Consider the following 27,812-nt stretch of genomic DNA (forward strand, 5'->3'; position numbering starts at 1 on the left):
CCGATAACCAATCAACGGCCACATTGCATTTTGCGGTAGGATTCTGTGTCAACTATTAGACACGAGCTTAGCTCCAGGTGAAATTATAACATACTTCATGGCGAAGTTTGCAAGCTCGTTTGCAAATCTTGTAATTTGCTCGCAAGAGACCGTCCTCGAATCGGCAACATCCCCTCTGTATGATGTCACTGTCAGTTCTCCTCGCAGGCGGGTCGTATAGCAGCCGCCGTTCACGGCCTTGGTTAATATCGAATATTTTCGCTATTTAAACGATTTTCAACTTCGTATTTCACAGGGTGAACGCTTTAGTACAGAGGAACAAATTAGGGAGTTTTAGTAGATCGTACGCTATCGCGTCTGCGTACGAAAGGCTGGAATAGCGTTGATGGTACTGCGCATGCGCGAACCTTAAAGAGAGCTTCATGCAGTGCGCAGGGCCACCAACGCTATCCCTCATGTACGTAAAAGCAATAGCGTACGATGTACGAAAATTCTCTATTGAAAATGATCGTAGACCTGTCAATTATCTTTTCATGCTTCTTTTAATCCAAAGTGGTAAGAAGCTTCTTTTGTTGAAAAGTAACTAGTTCCTGTATAGCTATACAACTGAAAAAGTAGCTAGTTAAAAGTTACTTGCAACTTAGTTACTACTGAATGCCATATGAAACCAGCTTGTGTCTCGGGCCAATCACGTACCACGGACGGCAGCGAGTGGCTGCTCTTCCCGCTTACGTTGAGCAATTGAGCAATTTGAGCAATTTCTGAGCAAGCCGCAGCGCTATCTGGTCAGAAAAAAATGAAGTACGTCTTATTAGTATAATCGAGCAATCACCATTTCTCAAAGATCAGAAGCCAGCACAGACAGGACGCCACGTCAAAGACGAAGAATGCACCGAACGGTACAGTACGTCGTCGTCGTAGCGCTATACGTCCCATCACTTGAAAGGACGGGAACGGAAAAGAGAAGAATGTGTTATGTGCCATTCCGTCACGTGCTGAGAAAAAGTCCCACTTTTAAGAAAAATCCGCCAACCCTGCACACTATAACCGAGGATTTCGCATCCTTCTCTCCTGCTGCCATTTCCAATACTGCTAAAACCTCCCACTGCGAACATCTTATCATTTCTTATCTTTTCATTACTGGCGGTGTGAAACAGGTCCCGCGATGAGCCTTCGCCTCAGGCCCCGCACACCCCTAGCACCGGCCCTGACCGCTCGTTATCATACTTGCATTGTGACGTACCACCAATTACGAGCTTTGTACTGCGTCGAACACGTGCTGCTCAACCTTTAGATGCAACAAAGGCAACGTTAAAACTTAAAGCTTACACCATTTACTCCTTGGAAACAGCAATGAAGGCAATGTTCGCGAAGCTGTACTTCACTGAACTTGAATATGTCGAAGACACATAGCACCTGGAAAGAATAACGAAGCAGGAAACCTCCCGATAACACCCACTTAGAGGCAGCAAATACATTGACTGTTGCTTTTCAGTCGCAATGAAAAATTTTACTTTGAAGGTCAAGTTAGTTAACCCGCTCTGTGAGACGCACCTGCCGCTATTCTGTAGCTTATGTGAACACTTTAAGAACAACGTTTATACTATAAACTAGACGCCAATATTGCACGCGATGCATCTACTTGCAACCGTCTCCGGGACTTTTCTGTTCGCTACGCTCTTCAATGTAGGTGCGTAGGTGAAGTTGTTTTTCCCCCTGAGTTGTTAATATACCATGTGGCATAGTAGGATACCATTGGGTTTTCAAACGTTTTGAGCACTTCATCATGCAGGTACACTCTTAATAATGAACTTGACCACATAGCACGCTCCTAGCCAACCATCATCCCGAATGACAACGTTCTCGCCCCTGATTTGTTGATAACGGGAGGAGGAGCCTATTTTGTGCCATTATGCACGGCACAAAATAGGCTCCTCCTCCCGTTTTCAACAAATCAGGGGCGAGAACGTTGTCATTCGGGATGATGGTTACTAGGAGCGTGCTATGTGGTCAAGTTCATTATTAAGAGTGTAGTCCCGTGTAAGTTAGGCTCATCTAATACTTGGTGACAGGATATAACTTGCTTATGGCGAATTCGGGTGGTCATTTCGGAGCAACTTTTTTTGACAGATCTGGAGCAGTCATCTTCGCTTGGTCAAAATGAAGCAAATCTCGCATGTTCGCGTGGCGCTTTCCGAGCGCTCGGAATTTGCTAGCTAGCACTTTTTTTGCCCGGTCTCAAAACCATCGAGCAGCAGATTGCTCAACTGTATCCGGTGTCGTCACATCCGCACTTTAACGGTGGCGAGTGCCCTCATTGGCCCGCATGTTGAAATCACGTGGTTTAGCTGACGACAGAACTCGAAGACTTGCGACCGCGACGCCCCTAGCGTGATCCAAGTACCTAAAACTGCTAGATTCCTAGCAATCATGTTCGGGTGGCAACGGTCACGTGATCCAGCTCGGTCGCCGACCTAGCAATTTCCGAGCGCTCGGCCGTTTTGCTACGAAATGACCACCCGAATTCGCTGTTAGGCACGCTGTCTTCCCCGAGGCTAACTTCTCGTAAAGTTTTATACATAAAACTTTGCGAGAAGTTAGCCCCGTTAGAGCATTAATGCAGTGTTAGTGCATTACTTAACGGGATGTACAGGCAGGGTGTGTCTAGGAATTTATAGTCTTCTAGACACATCCTGTTTGCACATTCTGTACCAACTGTGCCTGTGCGAATATTCGGATTTTTCGAATACTGAACCGAACACTTGTGTACTCGATTCGAATTCCCAATCGAATACGGGATTATATTCGAATTTCGAATCGAAACGATGTCTCTTCCAAACGGAATATCTCTGAAGCTGCAATCGTAAGCACAAAAACGCCGGACTGAGGGATGGTATAAAAGCGAGTGCTGGTCATACGAAGCTCCGTAATGCAATATCATGTAAATATGTTGCATATCCGTGCACGTGCGGTGGCCACCGATGACGACGATGTCCCCCAGCTGCCACGCCCTGTTGTGCGGTCTCGTCAGTTTTACGGGCACCGTCCTTGCGTGACGCCACGCCCGTCTGCCCTCTAGGACATTCCATCATCACCGGTCAGGACTCGTGTAGAGGAAGACCATCGTCCTCTACACGCGTGCTGAGTTATTTTCGGGAAGTGATCGGCGCAACATCGGGGAGCGACCCTATATTCTTGGTCACATGACCGTCATTCGGGAAATGATCGGGGCACCGTCGGGAGATGGATCTCACGTTCGTTCGCGCTCTATACCTCCTCCTTTCCCACGCAACAGGGAACCAGTCGGGTACTATCGCCCGTTCAGAAGCCGATGCGTTCCCATTTTTTCCCCGACGGTGTTGCGCTGCTTGATGGTGATAGTGACGTGATAAAGAAAAAAATGTGGAAAGTTTCAGCAGATCGCGAGCGCTCTACGAAAACGATACAATAAAGGTCAATACCAGGGTTGCCACTCTTGAGTTGGAATGATTCCGGCATCATTCCAGATTTAGCAGAGCCCGGAATGGAATTGGAATGGATTGGCAAAAACTGTCGTAGGAATGGGAATGGAATGGTCTGGGTGCCCCGGTGGCAGACTTTTTGGTTTCAACGTGGTGGGTTTCTGTCCTCGCACCCTTTGCACCGCACCTGCACACGGTCAAGAGTGAAATAACATTGTCCTTGTGTGTTTTTCCGTGCTTGGTAATGTCAATCTCCTCTAGCACTGCTGGACTTGCCAGTATATGGTTACCGGTCCTTTTCTTTTATTGAGGGAATTAACGGAATGAAATTGGGTTTGCCAAGCCATTCCAAGAGTGGGAACTGACCGTACCTTTTCATTCCGAGGAATTGAAGGGACTGAAATTATCGCATATCTCCATTCCTCAGAATGGAATTGAACGGAATTGGAGACCCCATTCCGCAACCCTGGTCAATATAAGGTCGATGTAATAAAGGACATGAGAGAACTGATGTTCTGAGGCTGGATAGAAAGGACAAATATATGCAAAGCTTCAAATTGCCTAAGAAATTCACGATGAAACTCTGTACTCTCTGATGAAAAACTCTCTAGTGTTACGGTGAAACACTTAGTCCCATCGTCCTCACTCATTCAGTTGTCCCATGCAACATATAAGTAGAGCATGGAAATTTACAATGAGAGCAAGGTGGAAACGGTACGACTGTCACGCTCACACGACACGCCCGCGACAGCTGGCGAATTTCTTTCCCTCGGGGACGTCCTTTGGGAAGCCTTTGAGCTTCAGGGATCGTTTGGGCGAACAGTGTAATAGTGGGGGCACCATTTGGTTGCGGGACCGCTCGATCCTGTTCGAATTGGCTGAACTGGAAGTGCATCAGGTGCACATGCAAGAGTTATCGCGAACACATGTACGCAAATAAAACTATCGGAAGAAGTAGTGCCGACTTCCACACGAAGGGGAAGGGGGAATGTGTTTATTAAGAAAAAGGAAAGGTCAGCAAGACGGAGGTCGGCTTGCTATTCAAAAGAAAATGAAAAAGGGGGGAAGAACAGAAAAAGAACAGAAGAAAAGGGAAGACAAAGAAGAGAGGAAAAGAAACGGGAAAGGCAAAGAAGAAAGGAAAAGGAGAAGAAAAAATGAGAAAAGGAAAAGAAGAAAAGAAAAGGAGAAGACAAAGAAGAGAGGAAAGGAAAAGAAGAGAAGAAAAGAGGAAGACAAAGAAGTGAGGAAAAGAAAAGGAAAAGACAAAGAAGAAAAGAGGAAGACAAAGAAGTGAGGAAAAGAAAAGGAAAAGACAAAGAAGAAAAGAAAAGGAGAAGAAAAAATAAGAAAAGGAAAAGAAGAAAAGAAAAGGAGAAGACAAAGAAGAGAGGAAAGGAAAAGAAGAAAGGAAAAGGGAAGACAAAGAAGAGACGAAAGGAAAAGAAGAAAAGGAAAGGGAAGACAAAGAAGAAATGAAAAGAAAGGGAAAAGACAAAGAAGAAAAGAAAAGAAAGGGAAAAGACAAAGAAGAAAAGAAAAGGAGAAGAAAAAAGGGGAAAAGAAGAAGACAAAGACAGGAAAAGAAAAGGAAAAACAAAGAAGAAGAGGAAAGGAAGAACACACGAAGGGTCTCGTGCGATGTCCTGCTTCTTTCCATTCTTCTGTGATCAGCTGGATCAGTCACTCCGCGTTCATTTTGGGCGTTCACGGTAGTCCGCCACAGTCGAAATCGGAAGCATTCGAACCCATCGAAACTAACCCGCCAGCGTCCGCGAACGCAAAAATTAACGATCGGAGCGGACGCAATACACAGGCAAACTCGAGTACACGCGAACATGCGCGACTGGACACGCCTCCCACTCTCCCATCGCCAACGGCTCTCCTCGATCAAATCAAATGATTCTCGCCCAATCGCGGCGCGAAGGATCTGGCGCAGCCAATAACAGCCCTTTTCGTATCCTGCGCCAGTGGCGACAATATTTTCGAGTGGCTCTTTCGGCTGAGCTTCCGACGGGCGCTTCAGACCAGCGCGCTTCAGACATTTTTCCGCCGGCTCCAGAATCCCCCCCCCCCATTTATACCTCCACTTTCAAGAACGAGCACCGACAGAGGGCAGACACGGGACGAGTCGCACCTCTTGACCAGAAGCATACATAGGAGGTATAGAAGCTGGAACGGTTTGTACGTACTTCGCAGTAGTGCGTCCGTGCGTCTCGTCCCGTGAATAGCCCGAATCCCATAACAAGCGACACGCGGCAGATGCACGCGAGAAGCGACAAAATCGACGTCACCGCCGCCAGGCGAGCGTCAAAAAAGCTTTGTCGCGGCTCAATGTTTCTGCTATTGGAAAAAAAAGATGGTAAAGTCGGGCATTCTCGGGTGCACTATATTTTGATACGGGAGAGCTTTCAGAATTAAAGGAGGAGGAGGAGTGTCGTTGGGAGGAACCCGAGAGGTCTGCCTGCCTGATTAGGTGGCATGTTTCTCGGGAAGGGAAAGGTGGTGGAGAGGAGGAGAGGGTGAAGTGGAAGACCGAGCGGAATCCGCTCGGGGGGAGGATAGCTGCGTCCATGGGCCGACTTCAGGGGAACTGTGCCGGCATACGCCTATTACACATCTGAGGGAAACCCAGGAAAAACCCCAGACGGCACAGCCGGCCCGCGGATTCGAACCGCGGACCTCCCAGTCTCCAAGCGCACGCGTTACCGCTGCGCCACCGGAGCTGGTTTCAGAATTAAAAGAGTAGTAAAGTCGGGCATTCTCAGGTGCACTACATTTTGATACAGGAGAGCTTTCAGAATTGAAAGAGTAGTAAAAGGCGAGGAAAGTGGGCCCGTCCATGAGGCTACTGAATACAGTAAAGAGCTTTAGTAAATAAGGAAATACAGAAGTGCAGTAGTACAGTCCGGTCCATGAGAAACCTTAGATTTGAACTGGTACTAAAAAAAATATAGCTTTGCTGGAAAGAAGGCTCCTGCTGGAGGATCCGGATTTATCTGGGAAAACGTCTTGAAAAATTTAATACTGAGGGAGATATAGAAGGAGATGTAGAAGCTATCAAGATTGGAAAGAAGAGGAACTGGGACAAGAAGACATAGCTGAAAATGTATGAGTGAATTCGAGATGTCAAGAGATTTTCAATTTTAATGGTCATGTATTTTAATGTATAGGAAGCTTTAATTTTTAGCATTAATGTTTGTAGATGTTTGTAGCAGGTTGCTGAATTGGTTGCCTGTTGTTTGACGAAACCAGCTAGATTTGGCGGCGTGAAACACGAACTGAACGCGTGGGCAAGGGAAAGCGTGGAGAGGGCAACCAACAAAAGTAGCAGACGAAGACGTAGGCGGGGCGTGGGAACCTCAACCGCAGCGCCACTGCGTTACGGCGAATATTACATAGCACCTTCATTACAAGTTCTCCTCGTTTTGACGAATGAAATACTACTTTCGGTATATTTATGGCAATTTACAACTTAGCTCGAATAAAATAAGCATTGCATCTCCAAAAACATCATTTCTCGGCGACGAAATGTCGCTGCTCAAATGAACCGGGAAGTCGCGCCATGACCAGACGCGACAGCGACAAATTCTGCAGCGCGTCGCCTGTTTTGGGGTCCGCGCTTATGTCTTACTCCTGTCTGTGTTCGTTCATGCCGCACCAGTGCAAAGAGTGGTCAATGTGTTTGCTTGCGCATGATCATAAAATTGTCTTGTGTTCGCAGTGGAAGGCTACGGTAACTGCTATAATATCTGGGGTAACGTCTGTAATTCGAAGACGTACACACGGATAAAGGTATGTTCATGGATTACACGATGTGACTGAAAGCATGCCTTGTTGTTGCCACTGTGTGGGGTGGCTCCCGAATTGAATGTATTTGTCTTATAATGTAAAAGTCTACTCTCGTAGATTATGACTTTACACTGTAACAAAGTTCCTCCACGTATCCCGTGTTGGCAGCCGTGGCTAAACTTGTGCCCAGCCATTAATTATCGTGATTAAATTACCCAGCGTGATTGGTGCAAACCCGCTTCAATACGTATTTAACCAGCACTAGTCAAGTGGAGGCTAACTAAATGAGGGGTACTGAAAAGCCCGGACGTTTGGATAGCATACGCAGAACACTACACACTACAATCGATAACATGACCTGCCGCCAGAAACTGCTCTCCTTTAAGAACTCAGCGCCTGTTGCTCCCAACGCGCTCCATTACAGTGAGCGAAGAAAAGGGCACTGAAACTAAATAACAAAGCGAACAACAAGAGGTGAGATTCTTGGACGGCATGAAATGTCCTACGAATTCTTGAGACGATTAATTTACACGATGAGTTTTGCAAATCACTCACAGGGCTAGGCCCGTTATTTTCCTTAATCGTTGAGACTTCATGTACGGAATGAATGCGCTCTAAATAGGACTCCGAGGAATGCATTGACAGGAGGAATAACCACGGAAACCCTCCGGACGTAAGGACACCCTCCAGATTGGCTGTAACGACTTGGTCGTTGGTCGCTCTCCTTGGCCCCGTCTTGCACCCCAACCAGTTGGGCTGTCAGTGCCGCTTTCCCCTGTTTTCTCCGAGTCTCAGGACTCGTGAACTGCATGTAACGTTGTGCTAGTGTTTATTCCCTTCTTTCTTTCTTTCCTTTCTTTTTGTTTTTCTTTCGTTTTTCTTTCTTTTTGTTCCTTTTGTTTTTGTTCCTTTTTCTTGCTTTTTGTTTCTTTTTCGTTTTTCTTTACTTCCTTTTTTTATTCCCCGTCTTTCCTTCCGTTTCTTTTTCGTTTTCCCCCTTCCCTGTTTTTTTCTTTTTTTCGGAATAGCAAGCCGGCGCTTTGCCTGGCTAACCTTTCCTTTGCTTTTTTCTTAAAGGGACTATGAAATTTCCCGAAGCCCCATACTTTTTTTCCATGGAAACTGTTCTTCCCGCAGAGAAACTAATATGCCACAAATTTTTCCGGACGAAATCGCTCCACTCTGCGAGGAGCGCGCGCTGGAAATGTCTCTTCCGCGTTCCTCCTCTCTCGGGCATATTTCCCTGCCGATGGTGTAACTGTACGGACCGCACTTCGGTTCCCCGTTACGTCACCGGTGTTGCACAATGGCAAGTAATGCCGCGAGCTCGCGCTGTGGCTGCCGCCACTGCCGAAATCTGCCGATCGCGCGAAAGCTGCTGTCATGGAGATTTCCACTCCCGATGAACGCATACGCGGGATCCTACGGCGCATGCTCCTGGCGGGGTTCCTCGGCTCGGCCTGCTCGGCAACACGTCACGATGACGTGTTGCTGAGCCGGCCGTGGTCGCGACAAGTTACCCGTTGTGTCTCCGCTCGGCAGCTCCCCACGGCGCGGCGCCAGCTGTCCTCCCTTCGCCGCTCCGTTTAAATTCGCTCCCGAGAAGTCCGCTCGTGCGACGAAAGTAAAATTTCGGTTCTAGACTCAGAAAAATGTCTTCTTTCGAACGAAACGAAGAAAAAAATCGTTTCATAGTCCCTTTAATAAACATATCCCCCCCCTCCCCCACGGACACCGCCACTGACGCAAGCAACGTACTTAGCGAACAAACGCTTGCTACAATTTCGTACTGTGAAAAGGACGCGTTATTCTTGCTCAGGACAACATTACAATTCGTATGTCCGCTGACAGTGCCTTACTTCTCACAGAATGTTGACTTTCTGTCCCCATGCTGAAGCCAACGACCACAAAGCAGGGGGAACGCACCGAACGTAAAGCATGGAATGCGAATTGCCCGCACCAATCCACACTGTTGACGGTTTCCGCTAAGCGCCGCGTGGTGGCGGTGTGATAGGTTCTCCTCTCGAATACCGCGACCATGCGAGCCTCTGGACGGTGCCCCTCTCTTCTGAGCGAGGCCCTCTCCTTCCTCTGGTTAGGTGGTGACGTCACGCTGATCTCGTTGTTGCCAGAGCCTCAGGAGCGTTGATCTCTAAAACTCGTTTATCTAATATTCAAGCACTTCTCTGGCGAGAAAGTAGCCGAGTAAATTGTTGCGGACGCGGAACATTGTGGTACCTGTTTCATAATGGGTTTCTGGATGCGACCGTCCTTTTACAGTACCTTGCACGCAAAACGCGCAACAATCGGCACCTCCAACTGGAACGTGTAAAACTACATGGCACGTTAGCAGACGACAGTTTCCAAGTTTAATCTATGTGCGCAACACTTATGTTCTTTATTATTTTCAACTCAGGACGGCAAAGGTCGGCTCCTTGCGTGCAGTTATTATTGCCATCCTGACTACTGGAATACGTGCTGGAACATCGAAGCACATGGGTCTTCATGTGTGGTAAATATATTTGTTTTTTAGTCCGCCTACTGGGTTGGTTGGTTGTTAAACAAAGTTAACAACGTAAGTTAAATAAAGAAAATATGTAGGGTTGGCTGAGCTCTACATTGGGCCAACTACTCAAGCACGTTTGAGGTGGCGAGCTGTCTTTACCAGATTTCTAGAAGCATGCCAGGCGTCGAACCGAAACGTTTTTCGTTCTGGTTTTCGCTCCGGTTCTATCGTAAACGGTCCGGTACCGGTTCTGCTCCGGAGCAAAAACATAGCGGTTCACACCAGTTTTAACTGGTTCCACTTCTGGTGGGCATGGTCATTCCTAGAAAAAAAAATCAATGTTGCAAAATGTAAACTCATTTATTCCGCATACATGGTATTTAATATTAATAGGCAGCTGTAAAATCGGTAGCTCCTGGTTCCTGTAGGCAACTGTCTGTTCAAATAGGCGTTCTTTCTTGAAGCGCATGATACAGACGGACTTATTGTTTGTCGTGATGTCATACGTAAAGTACTTTCTTGCTGGATTGGTACGATCGCGTCCCATCCGAATATCTGTTGCTGCTTCCTAGCCAGCAAGCACCACTGCACGAGTACGACGCAAATCGAGGAACACCTTCACTCACAAACGCGCTCGACGGCTCCGTCTTCTTTTCTTCGTGTCCTGTCCACAAAAGAGGTGCCACTTCGCACGCGCTTGCCCTCGCGGATACGTAAATGTATTCAGCTTCCCTGCTCTCAAACAAGGGACGCGTTGTGCGACGTTACCCATAGAGATGCCGTTACGCAGCCTCCTTGCGTCGCTGTTTATTTGAGGAGAGTGTGGGCAGATGAAATTAAAACGAACACTACGGCACATTGGTAGAGAGTCCCAACCGGTCACATGTACCTCTAAGTCTATGTGCGCGAACGATAAAACGTTACAAAGGGAGCCTAAGGGTCATAGTATACCGACATACATTCCACCGTAACCGTAACCCTCGTAAAGTATCTATGACATGACTTCAGAACACACGACGTCAGTTTCATTCGCCTATGTTCGCCTATATTCGCAAATATCCCTGTCAATTGTAATTAATTTGACACGCTCTTCACATTGGTGGGGTAAAAAAGTGACCTTTACTAGGCAAATTTCCGACTTAAGCTCGCAAAAATTTACATAATTAAACTTACGTTACACGACATTCACATGAGGAGGTGGCAAAAACCTAGTAAGAACAAATGCCATTGACCGCATGACTCTAGGTGGTGTAGTTTTTTTATTATAATTCAATGACACGTTTTCTGGGACACCCTGAATACACGCTTGAGCTGTGCGGCTGTACGTCACTGGTCACGTGCAGGAGAGTGTCACGACGTCTTCTTGCTCTGCGATGAGTTTTTTTTCTTTCTTTTTCACAATCGTAGGAGTTTTGAATGGTTTGGGCGGAACTTATTGTTCTTTCGCAGGAGCTCATTTTATTCGTTGTAGAACACGCCGCAGCGAAAAACTGAAAATATTTTCGAGGTCATCCGAGTGCTCCTTTAACGTATTTGATATGTGAAGTCCTTCCATCGGCGCAGTGACGTTCGTTCCCTCATGTTCCTTCCCTAGTTACACTAACATAACTAAGGCCTCGTTTCACCAACGCAGATTAACTTTGCACCGAGATGAAGGATGGCTAAAACTTCAAGTCAATTTCTTGACTTCAAGAAATTCAAGTCAAGTAAACGCTCAATTTCTTTTTTACAAAAGTTATCTGGTGACGCGATGAATGTTTCACTGACAATGACTCCCTTTAATGAAGCAGAGTTCAGCGTGAAATTCGAGTTAAGGGACCGTTGATATCTGTTCAAATGCTAATCGTCGTTGGTGAAACGGGGCCTCACCTGTGCACCACCTCCTCTTCGTGCTCCTGTCTTCCAGCTCTTTAAAGGGAGACTCCGGAACCAAGCGGATTTCAAGTTTGCGGTATTCCGACAACCGTTTACATGAACTGAACACAGTTGTGAAATATCTCGCTCGAAAACGAAGGTGGAATCATAAGAACGACCTTCGAAATTTGAAAAACTCTGGCTCCCGCAGAACGTGGATGGAAGTACTTCTTCTTTCTTTTTCTGCTCGGAGACGTCAACGTGCATTAGTCATACCATTCCTGGGCCGTTTTCTGACTCTCAGGGAAACAGATGACCGTTGTTTCTTTCCATCTGTGCCTGAGTGATCTCATCCCCAATCCTCGTTCATTGTTTTGTTCCGGGAAGGTCAGACAGCGACTACGACCGGCGTGGTATACTTACTACTTGTCCGCTCCATGCAGGGTGACGTAACGCGTTGGCCTTCGGAAGAGAAAGTTTTTTGTACTCCTCTCTACATTCCTGTTTCGCGTTTGTTGTTCGCGTATCTGAGGCATAATCCGTCAGATGAGAAAGAAACAAAGTTGATGGCAGGTATACTGTGGACGTTATGCACCAAGTACGATGTACAGCAATTTTTTCACCGATCGTTCCGAAGTACCCCTTTAGGACCACTAAAACTGTAACGATACACCATAATATATATAAAATAATCAGAGAGCGGCGTGCATAATATGCCACGTTCTTCGCATCTGCAGGCGAATTTTCACGAAGTTCAGCACTTGGTGGTAAAGTGAGATGAGGGCCCCGATCTTGAAAGTTCTCATAGCCATCGTTATCATTATATATTTGAAGTTCGCGCGTCCCAAAGCTGCTTTAGTATAGGCTCTGGCAAGAGCTCACAGCGAATCACGGGCCGTTGTGATGCATTGAACGCGCGTTATTGGGTACTGACAAGCTGAAGGTCTTGCTTCTGGATCAGCTGGTGTTCATCACGTTACCTTAACAAACGATCTACTAAAACTCGGTTCTGTACATTGTGCGAGTTTTAATCTCGACCTACTAGATTATAACGACCATATCATGGCACCCTTTCCCAGCGCCGCATTTGGAAGCTAGCGGCGGCGCTACTCGTCGACCCGGTTATTGGTTTGTAGCAGACGACGCGCCGCTCTGTGACGCAGACGAAGCCAACACCTGGTGTTGGCTTCGTCTGCGTCAGACAGCGACTACGTCGTCTGCTACAAACCAAGTTGACTTCGTCTGCGTCACGGAGTGGCGCGTCGTCTTTCGGTACTTCAGCTTAACTTAGTATTTCTGCACAAGCGGTGGATATTCTACGGAAGATGTTTCATTCTGAGGTTGATTACCATCATTATTCCAGCGTTTTCATAGGAGCTATTGTTGTCGTCTGCTACGGTAGTCGTACGTACGCTTCTGCGCGTTCGGAATTCAAATTTCCATCGTCCAATCGTGACTCGGATCTGGCGTGCCGATGAGTAGCGCCCCTAGCGGACTGTGCGGACGGGCTCCTCATAGAGGTTGCCGATTATGACATGGTCGTTATAATCCAGTAGGTCGTTATTTTAGTGCATTGAAAGAACTCCGCTATAACGGTACGATAAAATCAAATCAAGCTTATCAAATCCAGCCTTTGCAATGTGATGTCACCCGCTACAAAGAAACACCGCGATTAACTTATCATATCTTCGGGAACGTTACCGTGAGCGCATTTCGAATTCGCTAAATTAACAGAAAAACTGTGGTACATGGTATCGTTTATCGCTACTACCCAAATGACGTTTTAAAACCCTATTGATGTCGTTGCAAATCGCTATCATTACGGCTCCTCACATGGAATACTAATACGTACTTTTCTTTCTTCCCACTTGTCTAGAGATTTGCCACGTCCTACCCAGGAAAATGCCACAAGGGTGTTTGTATCGCCAGAGTAAGCACATACAATAACCTCAAAACGCAATGTAAGTAGGTTGTTAATGCATTTCCAATCCTGATGGCAGTGATGGCCAGTAATTAACTACATGTAGTTAAACTACTAGTTAAACTACCTGATTGTAGTTAAAAAGTAGTTATCAACTACTTGCAGAAATGTAGTGGCAACTACTAGTTAAACTACTATTTGAAGTAGTTAACTACAGTAGTTAGGTTACTGAAGGCGCCAACTACTTCCGATTTTGCCTCAAGCTTTACGGCACGATTGTGCTTCCGACTTTTATCTTGAGCTACTTGTTTGATGAGAACGGAGGTGCAGAGCAATTGTGTCGTGCATGTGTACTAAATCTTCACTTTTAATGCTTGTCTAGTGAAGCCTCATTTGCTATGAAATAATTCTGCAACTTAGTTTATCGCGTAGGCACAGAAAGAATCCCGCTGCAAGCTTTGTATTTGACGATCGTAGCAATGGCTTGAGCCAAAGCTTATTATTGCTCGTGCTTCATATTTAGCTGTCCAAGAACACTACAAGGGATTGGTGTTGGTGGACAACGTTAAGTAGTTATAGATGTAGTTAAACTACATTGCAGCAGTTAAAAAAGTAGTTTTAACTACTCCCATGAAAAGTAGTTGAACTACTAGTTAAACTACTCAATCACAAAGAAGTTAGTAGTTATAGTTAAACTACTGTAGAAGTAGTTAGTGGCCATCACTGCCTAATGGTAAGCCCTAATGCAATCATGAGGGCTTACCAGCCTCGGTGGTTCGCAAAGTACATGAGCACGAGTATCTGGCATCAACGGTACTTTTAGTACAGTACAAAGTACCATATACTGCAAACGTACTTACTAAGCACTCGGCAGAGTATTTAAAGGAGCAATGAGGCGACACTTCACATGGCTCGAAAGTCCGTCTTATTCGTCAAGCTGTGTATCAGCAATCATTATGCAAAATATTGTATTGTCACCGCGCAATCAAATTTAGAAAACCTGTCAGAGAAAGTAGCCGCGGACACAGTCCCCGTGCCTGTCGTCTTTCTTTCTTTCTTCTCAGCTCACGCCGGGCTACGTCACGAGTTACATGCCAGGGGAATAGGATACGTCACGATGGACCCTCCTCCTTCCCTCATTCTCCGGATACGCTGTTTCGAAGAGTGGGGGATCTTCGAAAGTCCTCGCGCGCGAGCGCGAGCGCTGCGGGTCATTTGAGCCCAGGCTTGCAAAAAATCACGATTTAAAAACAAGAAATCGGATTTGATTTAAACGGATTTTTAAAATTTAAATCAGCCTCGCTCCCTCATAACGATGAAGTACGATTACAAACCATGAATAAAAAGTCAAGTCTGGGAGAAAACGGCCCATTATAGTCAAGTTCAACTCCTTCAATGAGAGAGAACGCGTCCTTTCAGAATCTCCTGGCTTTATAGGAGGTAAGAACTCCTATCTGCATGTATTTAGTTACGGGTTTAATAGATGTAATATTGTTCTTCTACGCTTCGTAATTCTATTTACAATTAATTGTTCAATTCTTCTCCTTCATAACTTGTGCAACGTTACTTCAAAAACGCACTCTCTTTCGTATTCGGGCGGGTAGATGCACCGCCGTCCAGACACCTCTATCCATCGTTACGTCATCTGAAGAATTTAGCACCCAATCAGACGCCAACGCGGAGGTACACATAACTTGTGTATTGGCATCGAGGCGAAGGACCAGTTACAAAGACTGGCTCCCATATAACTATCTCAACAAGCTAGGACTAAAACTAGAACTAGTGCAATGCCAACTCCTGCTTGTGAAATCACGTCACGTTAAGGATTGCTGTTCGTGCTTGTCGTCGCCATGCAACAGACCAAGACTGCGGAGAGTTGCGTACGGGATAACGGCACGGTGGAAAGAAATGCTTAGTGGTGAACAGCGTACCTTCCATGCGTTTCTTCGAATAGCACAGACGAAGTTAGCCAGCGTCTTCCGAACTCCATAGCACCAAGGACTGCTCTCTCCCTCTGTAAAACTCTGCGAACACCCGCTCGAACCAGGCTTAGAATGTGTGAACAAGAGAGAACTGATGTTCTGAGGCTGGAACAACATAGAAGGGACAATCACATACAGGGCCTCAAGTTGCCTAAGAAATTAACGATGAAAGATGGAAGTCACTGAAAACGTTAGCCATCTGTAGGACTCGAACCCACATCTTCTGGATTACCGGTCCAGGGCTCTACCAATTGAGCTAAGCATAACACGCCTTATCCGCGACTTCCAGGGTGCGTCATCTGAAGGGACAAACCAGTCACTCTCTCTCACTCATCCTCCTTTCACTCTTACATTTTTGCACTCTCATACACACATTCATACGACAGGGATCGACGCAAGCGGCAATTGTTGAACAAGAGAGAACTGATGTTCTGAGGCTGGAACAACATAGAAGGGGCAATCACATACAAGGCCTCTCTTTTCAAACTTCTACGAAACGAAATTCAAACGAACTTCTTTTCAAAAGTATACAAAAAAATCGACACTCTTATTACAAGATCCATCACTGGCAGACAAAAGCCAAGAGTTTCTCGACAATGCATGGGTGGTGGACCTACTATAGGAGGAAGAAAGCTATTGTTTAAACAAATGTGGTGGGGGCGATGGCCCGACTGCCGCACACCCCACCCTCCGTGGATACCCCACTGCACCGCAGTGGTATTTTCCAACACCTGGCAGAGCGGCCACGAGTTCACCGAGTATGAGAAGAAGAAGTAGCACACTACGCGTGCATGGTACTGCTACGTGTCACACTACGTGCCAACGCTGACAGAAGAAGGGTAAAGGTCAACAGCGTCTCCATGGCCATCAAGCTTCTGCTGGCAGTTTCCGCCCTATGGTTCTTCGCCATCGCCTTCATGTCCTACGTGCACCTTACGAACTTGGAACCATCGGTTGCCATCCGGTCCCGCCAGGCTAGGGCATCGCAAGAAGCACGAAATTCATTTCGCCGAGACGAGCTTCCACCAGCGGCACGAGCAAGGAAGCGAAGGGAAGAAGCACTTCTCTGTTCCAGATCACGCAACATCAGCGGTCATCGTCGCGCCACCACTACGAAACGTCCTGGAGAGCTAGGTAGTCCCGTCGTGCTTGTCAACCTAACGTACCGCCAGCGCCGCCTGGTTGAAGAAGGCTGGGAACGTCACGCGTTTAACCAATACGTGAGCGACTTGATATCTCCGCGCAGAAGCCTTGCAGACTTTCGCGATAAAGAGTGCAAGGACATGGAGTACGACGCGGCGGACGTTCCAGAGACGAGCCTAGTGATTTGCTTCCACAACGAGGCCTGGAGCACTCTGCTTCGAACGGTTCACAGTGTGCTGGAACGGACACCGTCGCACCTCTTACGCGAGATTATACTCGTCGATGACTTCTCCGACCAGTCGCACTTGAAGATGCCGCTTGAAGATTACATGGCGCAGTTCATAAAAGTGAAGATAGTTCGGCTCGGCAAGAGAGAAGGGCTGATCAGGGCGCGTCTGGCCGGAGCAGCTGCTTCGACTGCACCGGTGATCACCTTCCTGGATTCGCATTGCGAGTGTCTGGACGGATGGCTGGAACCGCTTTTGGATCGCATAAGGAGAAATTCGACGAGGGTTGTCTGCCCCGTCATTGACGTCATAAACGACGATACGTTTGAGTATCACGGCAGAGATTCTAACTGGGTGAACATAGGCGGATTCGACTGGGACCTCCAGTTCCACTGGCGTCCGGTTCCCGAGAGAGAACTGAAACGCAGGAAGCACACTTGGGAACCGGTCCGCAGCCCCACGATGGCCGGGGGACTGTTCGCTATTGACAGGGCCTTCTTTATGAAGCTGGGCACGTACGATGACGGATTCGACATCTGGGGTGGAGAAAATCTCGAGCTCTCATTCAAGACTTGGATGTGCGGTGGCACGCTGGAGATTGTACCCTGTTCACACGTTGGACACGTCTTCCGCAAGAGGAGCCCGTACAGGTGGAGGACGGGCGTGAACGTCCTACGTCGTAACGCCATTCGTCTGGCTAAAGTTTGGATGGACGATTACGCGAAGTATTACTACGAACGAATTGGGTACGAGGTCGACGATCACGGGGACGTCACATCTCGCGTCCACTTACGAGAAACCCTCGGGTGCAAGTCTTTCGAGTGGTACGTGAAAAACGTCTATCCGGAACTGTTCGTCCCAGGAGACGCGCTGGCCAGAGGAGAATTGAGGAACTCGGGAGCATATGGCCGTTCTTGCATGGACCAATCGTCTTCCAAAGACGAATTGAACAAGCCGGTTGGAATGAATTCCTGTCATGGACGTGGAGGGAATCAGCTTTGGCTATTGAGCAAGACTGGAGAGATTCGACGTGATTCTGCGTGTTTGGATTACGACGGTAAAAAGAACGTGGTGCTCTACGCGTGTCACGGTGCAAAGGGGAATCAGCATTGGAAGCATGATCCCAAGAAAGGTACAATAGTGCACGTGCTGAGTAAGAAATGTCTGGCGATGGCTTATAATAGCTGGATGGTTATAGTGGAGAGATGCGATGGAAATGCGAGGCAACATTGGAAGTTTCAAGGATATGGTAATAAAACGAAATAGCTGTTACGAGGCGTATGTCATGTTTATCTCATTCACAGGGGGGTTTCGGGGGCGGGGGCGGATTTGGTAGAGCCAGTAAACCATATACGTCCCAGTGACATCTGCGAGATATCCCATTTTGGACATAAGGATATCCCAGGGAGCACCCTGAAGATCCCCAGGAGATCCAGAATTTCGGCACCTTTTGTAGATCCCAGGAACATCCCCACGACGTCGCCATGAGACTTTTGGACGAATATGGGATGTTACTTATAATTGCTTTTCAAATGTAATAAATTTTATTCTACTTCCTGCGCCATAGTTTTACTTGATGCATCTCAAGTGATGACGACACGGTGATATACCTACCAAACAAAATACCTATACCTATACGGTGATATACCTACCAAAGGGTCTCTCTTTTTTGGCCCCTCCACCGCGTACGCGGATTTGGAGAGAAACCAGAGCATAAGAGCATCTGTTGCCGAAATGGCCGGAGCATATACTGAAATACAAATTGTGGAGCACGTTCATTATAAGAGATTGGGGCGTAAGTCATTTGTAACGGTGAGGGGGTGCGTCTTTGCAATGAACTCGTGTATCTGCAGATTCAAGGCATAACCAATATTGTGTTTTCAATTCAGGTTATTGGCTATAATGTGATTTCCTGCTGAGCGGAGGTGCAAAAGTGATCGAACTCCTCTGTTGCTTGTCGGGTGCTACGCACAGATAAATACTACGTTGCACGGCCAGCAGAACGCGAACGATAGATATATAATGATTTTACTTGTTCCCCCATATTCTGTTCACGTTCACAGAAGTTTTTGCTTGCTCTGAGCACAAGAAAAAAGTTGCCGCCGGAACAACATGTCAAGCATCACATATTTACTCGTATAGCTCCAGGCGACGTCTTGGCGACATCCCATTGACGTTCAGTCAGTGCTCCAAATTTGGTATATATACTGGGCCTTGCACGGATACCCCTGGGATCTGCTGGCTGCTTCTTTTCAAACATCCAAAGCGCGATATCCTACAGACGTACCTGGAACATCTGTTGTTTACGAGGTAATACCGAAACGCAATTGTTGTGCTGGGATGTCCCACACATATCACATGGATGTCCAGATATTGAGGACGTTCACGTCCTTGTAGGGTTATTCTAGGGATATTATGGTTTACTGATCGCGCTTCTTCCCATTCCGTCCTCCGTGCAGGTCACGTGCTTCGAAAGATCTATAGTATACAGAACAGTGTGATATGCTTAAAACATAGAAATCATTAGGAGAGAGGCTAGAAGAAAAGATGGGAGAGAAAGTAACGGGGGAGAGCAAAGGATTTGTACGGATGCGGCACCGCCTCCTCCCAGCGTCGAAGTTCAGGCGCCAACATGACTGATAAGGTCACGGACTATCAACGCATGAACGGCAGCCCGCTCGGCATCCCTGGTATCCAATCCAATCCAATTGGCATTTTATTTCGCTGGGCTCCGTGCGCGAACTGCGAAGTTGGTTTGTTTTGTTTGCTTCGTGTCTGTCGTGTGCTTGGATTGCTTCCTGTTCCGTAAGGGACGGGTATAGTACTTTTAAACCTTCTGCTGCGACATGAGGGAACGGAGCTCGTAGGAGATATCGTTCGTAACCTACACACTCCAAAGACAGAACTTCACCGCATAACACGCTGCGCTCCAACCTTTGCCACGAATGATGGCTTTAGCGCTCCTGATTCGAGGAGATAGGAGGACGTACGCCTTTTTGTGAAAATTTGGGTACATGATAATTGCCACAAAAAGGCGTACGCCATCCTCTCTCCTCTTATCAGGAGCGATAACCCTATCATTCGTGGCGATGGTGGGCGCACAGCGTGCTATGCGGTGAAGTTTCTGTTTTTAGAGTGCAGTATCTATCATGGCGGTCACACATGTTGAGACGGAGACGTTACTTGCAACATGATCAGTTGCCCAGTGTTGTCGTTCTGTGAGCGTTTTTTCTCCTGTCTCTAGCGTGAGTGGCGCCGGGCCGACGCCGTCTTTCTAGGCCTCAATAACTCCCCGTATTCGCGGCAGCAGAAAAATATTTCCGCGTCATAGTCACGTGGTATTACTGCGTGAGGCATCATCACGGATGCCCCTTGGACGTTGCAACGAACAAATGTGCATTTCGCCTGTCAAAATGTCTCTCGGTTGTTTTGCAATAACGGGCGCCATGCATGAAAACCAGTAGAAGTCCATGGTAGCCATGACCGGCCGAAAGGCGAGGCTCCTGATTGACTGACTGCTTGGCATCATGACGCACTTTTATTGGCCGCATGCCCAGTGTTGCCTGAATTATCTCAAACTATGAGGGAGCTGTTGGCGCCCGCGCAGCAACAGAGCGTCCGTGCCCGCGCACTATACGCACGGCGCGTTCTACACTCTAAGAAAAAAAAGGAGTACTTTTACTCCTTTGGGGGACTAATTGCATTGCCACCAAAAATAGTCCCTTTCGGGAGTAAATGCACGGGAGTAAATGAATGTCACAGAGTGAAGACCGCATTTCACGCGCTGTTGTAAAAGTCCCAGGTACATAATTGATGCGCATGCATGAAAATACTTTGAAGCAAACCGTCAACCGTGATATATCGAGTGATATAAAATCTTGCGCCATACTAGGGCACAATTTGCGAAGAAAGATGCGCTAACTGTTTCTTACTCTGTGTGGCTGGAACATTGCTACGTTGTCTGAGTTATACATCCTTATATCGTTCAAATTGACCAAGGGCACATATTTACGTAGACTGTCGCATTCAGGAGACCATTCGCGAAGTTTAGTGACAATTTGCAGTCCTGGGGAGTAAATGTCGGGACTAAATGTTGGGCTAGGGGACTAAAATGGGGAGTAATTGCAGACTAGGGGAGTAGAAGCTACAATTACTCCCCGTTTTACTCCTTTTTTTCTGAGAGTGTACATTCTGTTATCAGTTTCAGGGGGTTCAGATTCGCCTAATCCGTTTTAAAGCAGGGCGGATGTACCGACGGTACGACATCACAGGTGACAAAAAGAAATCGAATCGTCTCATATCGAAGTCGATCGTTTCACCGAATAAAATGTGTACCCTAATGTAAAATGCGACGGTTAGGCTTAGCACGACCTGCGCGCTGGAGCAACACAGAAGGAAGAGACTTTGGTTATTTTATGGTTAGTTGGACACTTATAGTGCCCGTAGTGAGACCAAGTTTAGTTCAAATTTCTTTAATACACTTCCCCCCGCGCCACGTACACTCTAAGAAAAAGAGGAGTAAAACGGGGAGTAATGATACAGATAAAAAGGTTAAAAAGCAAGCGAGCTGGTGGCTAAGATCCATGACGAAAACCCGAGACTGAGAAAAAGACGAAAAACAGACGACACAACACAAGACGTCTTTTTCCCAGTCTCGGGTTTTCGTTGGGGAGTAATCGCAGCTTCTACTCCCCATTTTAGTCCCCTAACCCGACGTTTAGTCCCGACATTTACTCCCCAGGCCTGCAAGTTGTCACTCAGCTTCGCGGATGGTCTCCTGAATGCGACAGTCTACGTAAATATGTGCCCTTGGTCAATTTGAACGACATAAGGCTGTATAACTCAGACAACGTAGCAATTTTCCAGCCACACAGAGTAAGAAACAGTAAGCGCATCTTTCTTCGCAAATTGTGCCCTATGTATGGCGCAAGATTTTATATCACTCGATATATCACGGTTGACGGTTTGCTTCAAAGTATTTTCATGCATGCACACGAATTATGTACTTGGGACTCTTACAACAGCGCGGGAAATGCAGTCTCCACTCTGTGACATTCATTTACTCCCGTGCATTCACTCCCGAAAGGAACTATTTTTTGTGGCAACGCATTTAGTCCCCAAAAGGAGTAAAAGCACTCCTTTTTTCTTATAGAGTGTAGGCGGTGCCTGTATATCAGACTATGCAGCAGCGGAGTAGCCAATGTTCCAACTGCCCTACAACGAAGCGACGTTGTCTAGTTTATGCTTAGTTGAGACCAATATAACCTCTAGTGAGACCAAGGTTAGTTCAAGTTTCTTGAATGCAGTTTCCCCCATCATTTAGGCGATGCCAGCGTTGGCCCTGCAGAAGCCGAGAACAGAAGCAAATATTTCGAGTGTACCTTGCCCTACGCGTTACGCCGGGTTATTGCTTCCCGCCGGTGCGCTATAAGGCTACGTGACGTCCAAAAAACGTCATCAATGACGTCACGGTGACCAGCGCATGCGCTATTTGCACGGATCATGCTGCGAGTAACGTCTGGTATGCTACTGAGATGCCCCTCTTCGCTTGCTTGGTTTCTAGTTATTATAAGGGCTCTGTGGCTTAAAGCGATGTTTGTTTGTTTATTTTGCAGCTTTCAATACAACTAGAGTGTGTGAAAGGGGGTACGACTACCTAGGGGTGAGTGTATATGTAGATAGATAGATAGATCCTCACAGAACGATGCGACAGCACCAGATGACACGTGTCCTCTGGTGCTGTCGCATCGTTCCGTGAGTATCTGTTTCTCTGCTTGTAGCCATAGAAGCCATCTTAATCTGTAATTTTGAATTTGAAATACGTCTAATGTCATTTACTTGTTTCTTTAGTGACTTTTATATATATATATATATATATATATATATCGTCGCTACAGCAGCTGTGAGAATGGTTCCAACCTGCGCAATTATTTTTTTCCTTCATACCAAGAACGATGAATGACATTGCATATATTCACAGTTTTTGCCGCATATTTCGAAGGTTTTTGGTGCATCGTTGCACGCATATGTCGGGAGTTTTTAGTGCATATATATCCGCGCTCTAGTTATGTTATGAACAATATGAATCTAGTCTAGTTACGAACAATAGACGTGCGACGGTTCTTCAGGTTGCTACGGAACTGGGCATCAGTACTGTGTCTGTAGAAAATTCTTGCACGTACATTCGAATATGACCAAGGTCTCTTCGCGTTAGGTGCCCAAAATGTTGACACCTAAACTGAAGGAAAGTGGAGTGGAATGCTGTCATGGAAATGTTTGCCATGATGAAACGCTGATGAGAGTTGCTTTTACGGATGATTGGTGCCTCGGGATGAGACCCGGATGTACCACAGGGACCTCGAGGTGAAGCAAAAGAACATGGCGTGGAAACACGGGAATCCTCCTTCGCCCGTAAAATTCACGACAGCCTCTGCGGGAGCGATCATGGCGACATGTTTTTTTTGGGATGAGGATGGTATCCTGCTGATTGATTATCTACCATCCAAAAGTACGATAACTTCTTATGCCCAAGTGCTGGTTCAGTTGCGTGAAGCCATCAAAGCAACGAGCTGGAAAAAATTGACATTGTTTTTCTTTTTTTGTTTGTTTATTTTGTTGAGTCATGACAACGCCGCAGACCAAACGCCTCATGTTGTACAAGATGCTGTGCCAGAATGCAGATTCAAAGTCGCCATCCATCAAGCTACAAAGCTGAAGAAAAACTATTATTGTATCTGAAGCATTGTTTATACCTTAGAAGAAAGCTAACTTCGTGTAAGTGGTGGAAAGGGAGCACATTGAGTGCTAAGAATAAGTGTTTCGTATGGGCATCACGTGGAACGTTTTTACATTATGGCCCAGCGCTTTAGGAAAAGAATCATGTGAATGAATGCTTGTCGTGTTGTTCCCCACACAAGGCTATACAGTAATTTATGTTAGGCGCTAATAGCGCGTCTGGTGCTCGCTCTTTGTTATCTGCTCTGAAGAGCGTCTGTTCTTGTTTCACCGATTCTCGGCCACTGTCTCCGCACGCATGCGTCGTACTGAGGAAACAGATGATAACTGCTCCACCGTACCGCTACACACGTCCCTCCGTCGAGAAGGTTGCCGTCGTGCGAACCCAGCAATCCAGTGTCCACGTGGAGGTCAGTGCAGCACGCGAGTCAATGCAGGCCCTCTCGCAAAGTACTTCTATAGCGCGGCGTGTGCAAGGCACCACTGATGAAAATATATCAGGACCCACTCTGCAAAAGCTCTATGGCCGCCTAGCAAAAGAATGTTACTTTGGCAATAAACCCCGGGAAGCCTTGAACCCCTAATTTCGTCACTGAAGGACTCCTGCGCCATTGTGCCCCGAACCTGGTTCTGGCAGACATGAAATCAACTGACACGGCTCCCGATTTGGCTCTCGGAAACGTTGTCCCAGATTTACGGACTCGAATGCGTTTCAGGGGGCCTGCTAGGCTACATTATGCCTGCTGGAAGACTCGTTGGCTGGGTCATTGAGCCGTCTGTGCCCTGTTTTTTTGTCGCTCTCCACTGGTGTAGTGACTGTCACGTTTACGGGGTGACCTTACAGGGATACGTGTTTAAAAGTGCCCGCACAAGACACCGCAGCATGCACCGCACAGTGTAGACACCGCGGCATGCAACCTATACACGCGAGCGCCACGGCACACGCCATTTATAATAATGATTTCTGGCTTTGCGTCGCGAGTCAACTTCCCTATTTATAGATTTCTTTATTCCAGGACAAGTATGGAATATACGGTTGCAAGTATTACTGCAAAGACCGCAAACGTACTATAGTAAATGTGCCCGACGGGAGTGATTGTCAGGTAAGAAAACATTCAATATTTAGAGCAGCAAGGAAATGACATGTAGGATTGCTCGAAATCCTAATTACTTCGTTGAAACTACACATTACCAAATAACCACATTAATTAATTGATACAGACGGGCTCAGCGATTACATTCTTTCAGACCGAAAGTAGAAATGATTCCTCATGAGCACGCTCTGATGCTGCTTTCCCAAGCAGCTCAGAATATGGGTCCCATATTGGCGAACACTGGTAATACGGGTCCTATATGGGGCCCGTTTTACCACGTTTTTCCCAGTATGGGCTGTATCTCGGCAATATATGGGGCCCGTATTGCAATGTTTCAGTGAATATGGGGAAAATCCTGGCAATATGGGGCCTATATTGCCAAGTGTCAGCTAATATGGGAAAAAGTTTGGTAATATGGGGCTCATTATCCCCATGTGCAGTGCAGCTTATATTGGCTAAACATTGGGAAAATGTGAAGAACCCATATTGTGTATATATACCAAATGCCCATGCAGCACGCCAATATTGGACGTTGAAGCGTGTTGTTACATCGGTGTCGTTACGAGATGTGTTAGACAGCCGGATCATTTTGAAACGGAAACACCGGTGGGGTGCGAGGCGCAAGAAGGAACGCCCCCTCGAGGGAAACATCAATAATCATCATCGAAGAGGCCCGGGGACGACGGCTGAAAGTGTTCTGTTTTTCTAATCCATGTAGATCTCGAATTAAACCTTTCACATCAACGACACCTGTCTACCGATGACGTAACAGTACACAGATGACCTGTCTCTTATGCTTAGGGATGAAGCTCCTGTAGCCGAAGCCTTAGCTGTTCTAGTTGCCTATGGCAATGTATCAAACGTGCGCATTAATCGCTCGAAGAGTGTTTTGCTCTTTTTAAATCCTACCCTGTCGCGGTCTGCGCCCTTTGGCATTCCTGCTAAAGACGATGTTCGTATACTGGAATATACTTTTAACAGTTGCGGACTCTCACCGTGCTCGTGGCTGCGGGTGCACCAGCGCAGTGTCCCTGGTCTCGCTGATCTGAGAGGTTTGCTGTAGAGCGCCCTGCGCGTATGAGATTTTTGGAATCCGCATCCGACCCACATCCGCGCACACGTTATCCCCATCCGATCCGCATCCGCAACGTACACAACAGTTTACATCCGCATCCGATCCGCTGAGCAAAACGCACCATCCGCGTCCGATCCGCAAAATACGCACATTTCGAAGGACGCGTAAAGAGCGCCGGAAGCATGTTGGTATAATTGCGGATGCCTCCATGCTGTCACGGAAGGACTCAAGACCGTAAGCAAAGGCAAACCTTTCAACAAACGCGATATGGAGAGACTTCTGGAACGCGTGGAACCCTACCTCGCCGGTGCTCGCGTGGTTTGAGACGCCAAGATGCCTCCTCTCCCGTCTTGACCGTGTATGGTCAAAGGTGAACCCGAGCATGCGCTCGCTGTCGGCGCGCAATACAAATAAATTGCTGGCCGAAAAATTACAGCACTCGGTATATCCGATCCGCATCCGATGCGCACACCGCAGAAAGTGCTAAATTTTTATCCGAATTCGCAAGTATCTTGCAGATATACGCGGATATCCGCTTCCATCCGTGGATGATGCAGGGCTCTAGTTTGCTGCTCGTTTTTTCGCGTGACGCGCTACGCTTGCAGTGTCACTATTCCCCCTCGTGAAATCTTGGTGGCTGAGACCCGCACCGCTTTTCGTTTCACCTGCACTCTTAAAAATGAACTTCACCACATAGCACGCTCCTAACCAACCGTCACCCCGAATGACAACGTTCTCGTTCTAGATTTGTTGAAAACGGGAGGAGGAGCCTATTTTGTGCCGTGCATAATAGGCACGGGCCTCATCACGTTTTCAACAAATCAGGGGCGAGAACGTTGTCATTCGGGATGATGGTTGGCTAGGAGCGTGCTATGTGGTGAAGTTCATTTTTAAGAGTGTGGGGTGGCAGTGTGAAATGGGTGTCGTGTGCACGCATGTGCCTACGGATGCTGATCTGTGCGGATCTTGCTGTCGTAAACATGAAAAAAAATCACCCGGTATGTGTGAAAACTGAAAATGAGTGCAACGGCCTTGTTTTCTATGTTTCAGGCCGCTGCCGAAGCTCGTACAGGAAAATGTCATGGAGGCTACTGCGTACCCAACTAAATCTCGCCGCCATTCGCATATGTCATTTGGCTGCGCATATAATACGAGAATAAATAATTAATACAAACTAACTGAAATGTCATCTATCTAAGCTGTGAGCTACAGGTTAAGTTCGTATGCTTCGAGATTTCTTCCGCAGTCAGGATATTTGCCTATAGGCTCTTCTGCTCGTTCAGCGCTGTGAAGTTGCTTGATCTACTACTACAACAACCAAGCGGATAACCCGGAGCGAAAACCTACGTTCCCAACAACTTCCTGAGAGGTGGCAAGGGGGAGATGGAGGGAAGTCTAGAACAATTCGCCTTGCAGGTTACCTCTTTGAATTCCACCAGAAGCCAGGCTCACTGGGTCATCCACCTACGAATGGTTTCCAGGAAGAGTGGAAAACAACTTTTACTAGCCTTTAATTAGTTAGGTGGGCCATAATTTGTACACCCCGCGATAGGAAATCAACCGGCGACAGACATTTCGGTGCACGCGTGGAAAAATAAAGGCAGGGGTCTTGCTATTTCTGGACTGTGCTGAGACTCGCTCGTTACTGGATTTCAGGTATAATTTGATATTGTCACGGATGAAAACAGACGAGCGGGACGGCGAATAATCGGCGAACGCTTTATTCTAGCTGCTTAGGTGGCTAACAGAAGAGCGGTAGCTCTTATGTTGAATTCCAATGGCAGACTCGGAGCAAGTGGCACACTCCGCAGTGGAGCGGCTTGATCTGGCCTAGAGCAAGTGATCCGAATCTGCGACTGGAACACTTCCGCACAACTCGGAGTTAGCCCTGGATAATCTGCCTTTGTGGATGGCGGCCAGAGACGGAGGAAGCAGAAGAAGAAGAAGATGCTCATGTTCCATTATAACGCCATGTTTTGCAACATCAAGGTCTTCCTAATCTCCTAACGTTGCCCTGGTAGT

General features: G+C 47.0%; 2 protein-coding genes across 2 annotated transcripts; both read left to right on the forward strand.

The window, feature by feature from the left end:
- Positions 1 to 1,604: 1,604 nt before the first annotated feature.
- Positions 1,605 to 26,958, forward strand: LOC135384246 (uncharacterized). Its single transcript, XM_064613457.1, has 7 exons — positions 1,605 to 1,690; positions 7,186 to 7,256; positions 9,670 to 9,765; positions 13,490 to 13,574; positions 22,502 to 22,548; positions 24,638 to 24,724; positions 26,841 to 26,958. Exons 1-7 carry the CDS (start codon positions 1,633 to 1,635, stop codon positions 26,895 to 26,897), a joined length of 501 nt encoding a protein of 166 aa, XP_064469527.1. The 5' UTR covers positions 1,605 to 1,632; the 3' UTR covers positions 26,898 to 26,958.
- Positions 16,282 to 18,158, forward strand: LOC135384245 (putative polypeptide N-acetylgalactosaminyltransferase 9). The gene has a single exon (XM_064613456.1). It carries the CDS (start codon positions 16,308 to 16,310, stop codon positions 18,150 to 18,152), a length of 1,845 nt encoding a protein of 614 aa, XP_064469526.1. The 5' UTR covers positions 16,282 to 16,307; the 3' UTR covers positions 18,153 to 18,158.
- Positions 26,959 to 27,812: the final 854 nt, after the last annotated feature.

This window comes from Ornithodoros turicata, chromosome 2 (genome assembly GCF_037126465.1).
Source record: "Ornithodoros turicata isolate Travis chromosome 2, ASM3712646v1, whole genome shotgun sequence".
Lineage (NCBI taxonomy): Eukaryota > Metazoa > Arthropoda > Arachnida > Ixodida > Argasidae > Ornithodoros > Ornithodoros turicata.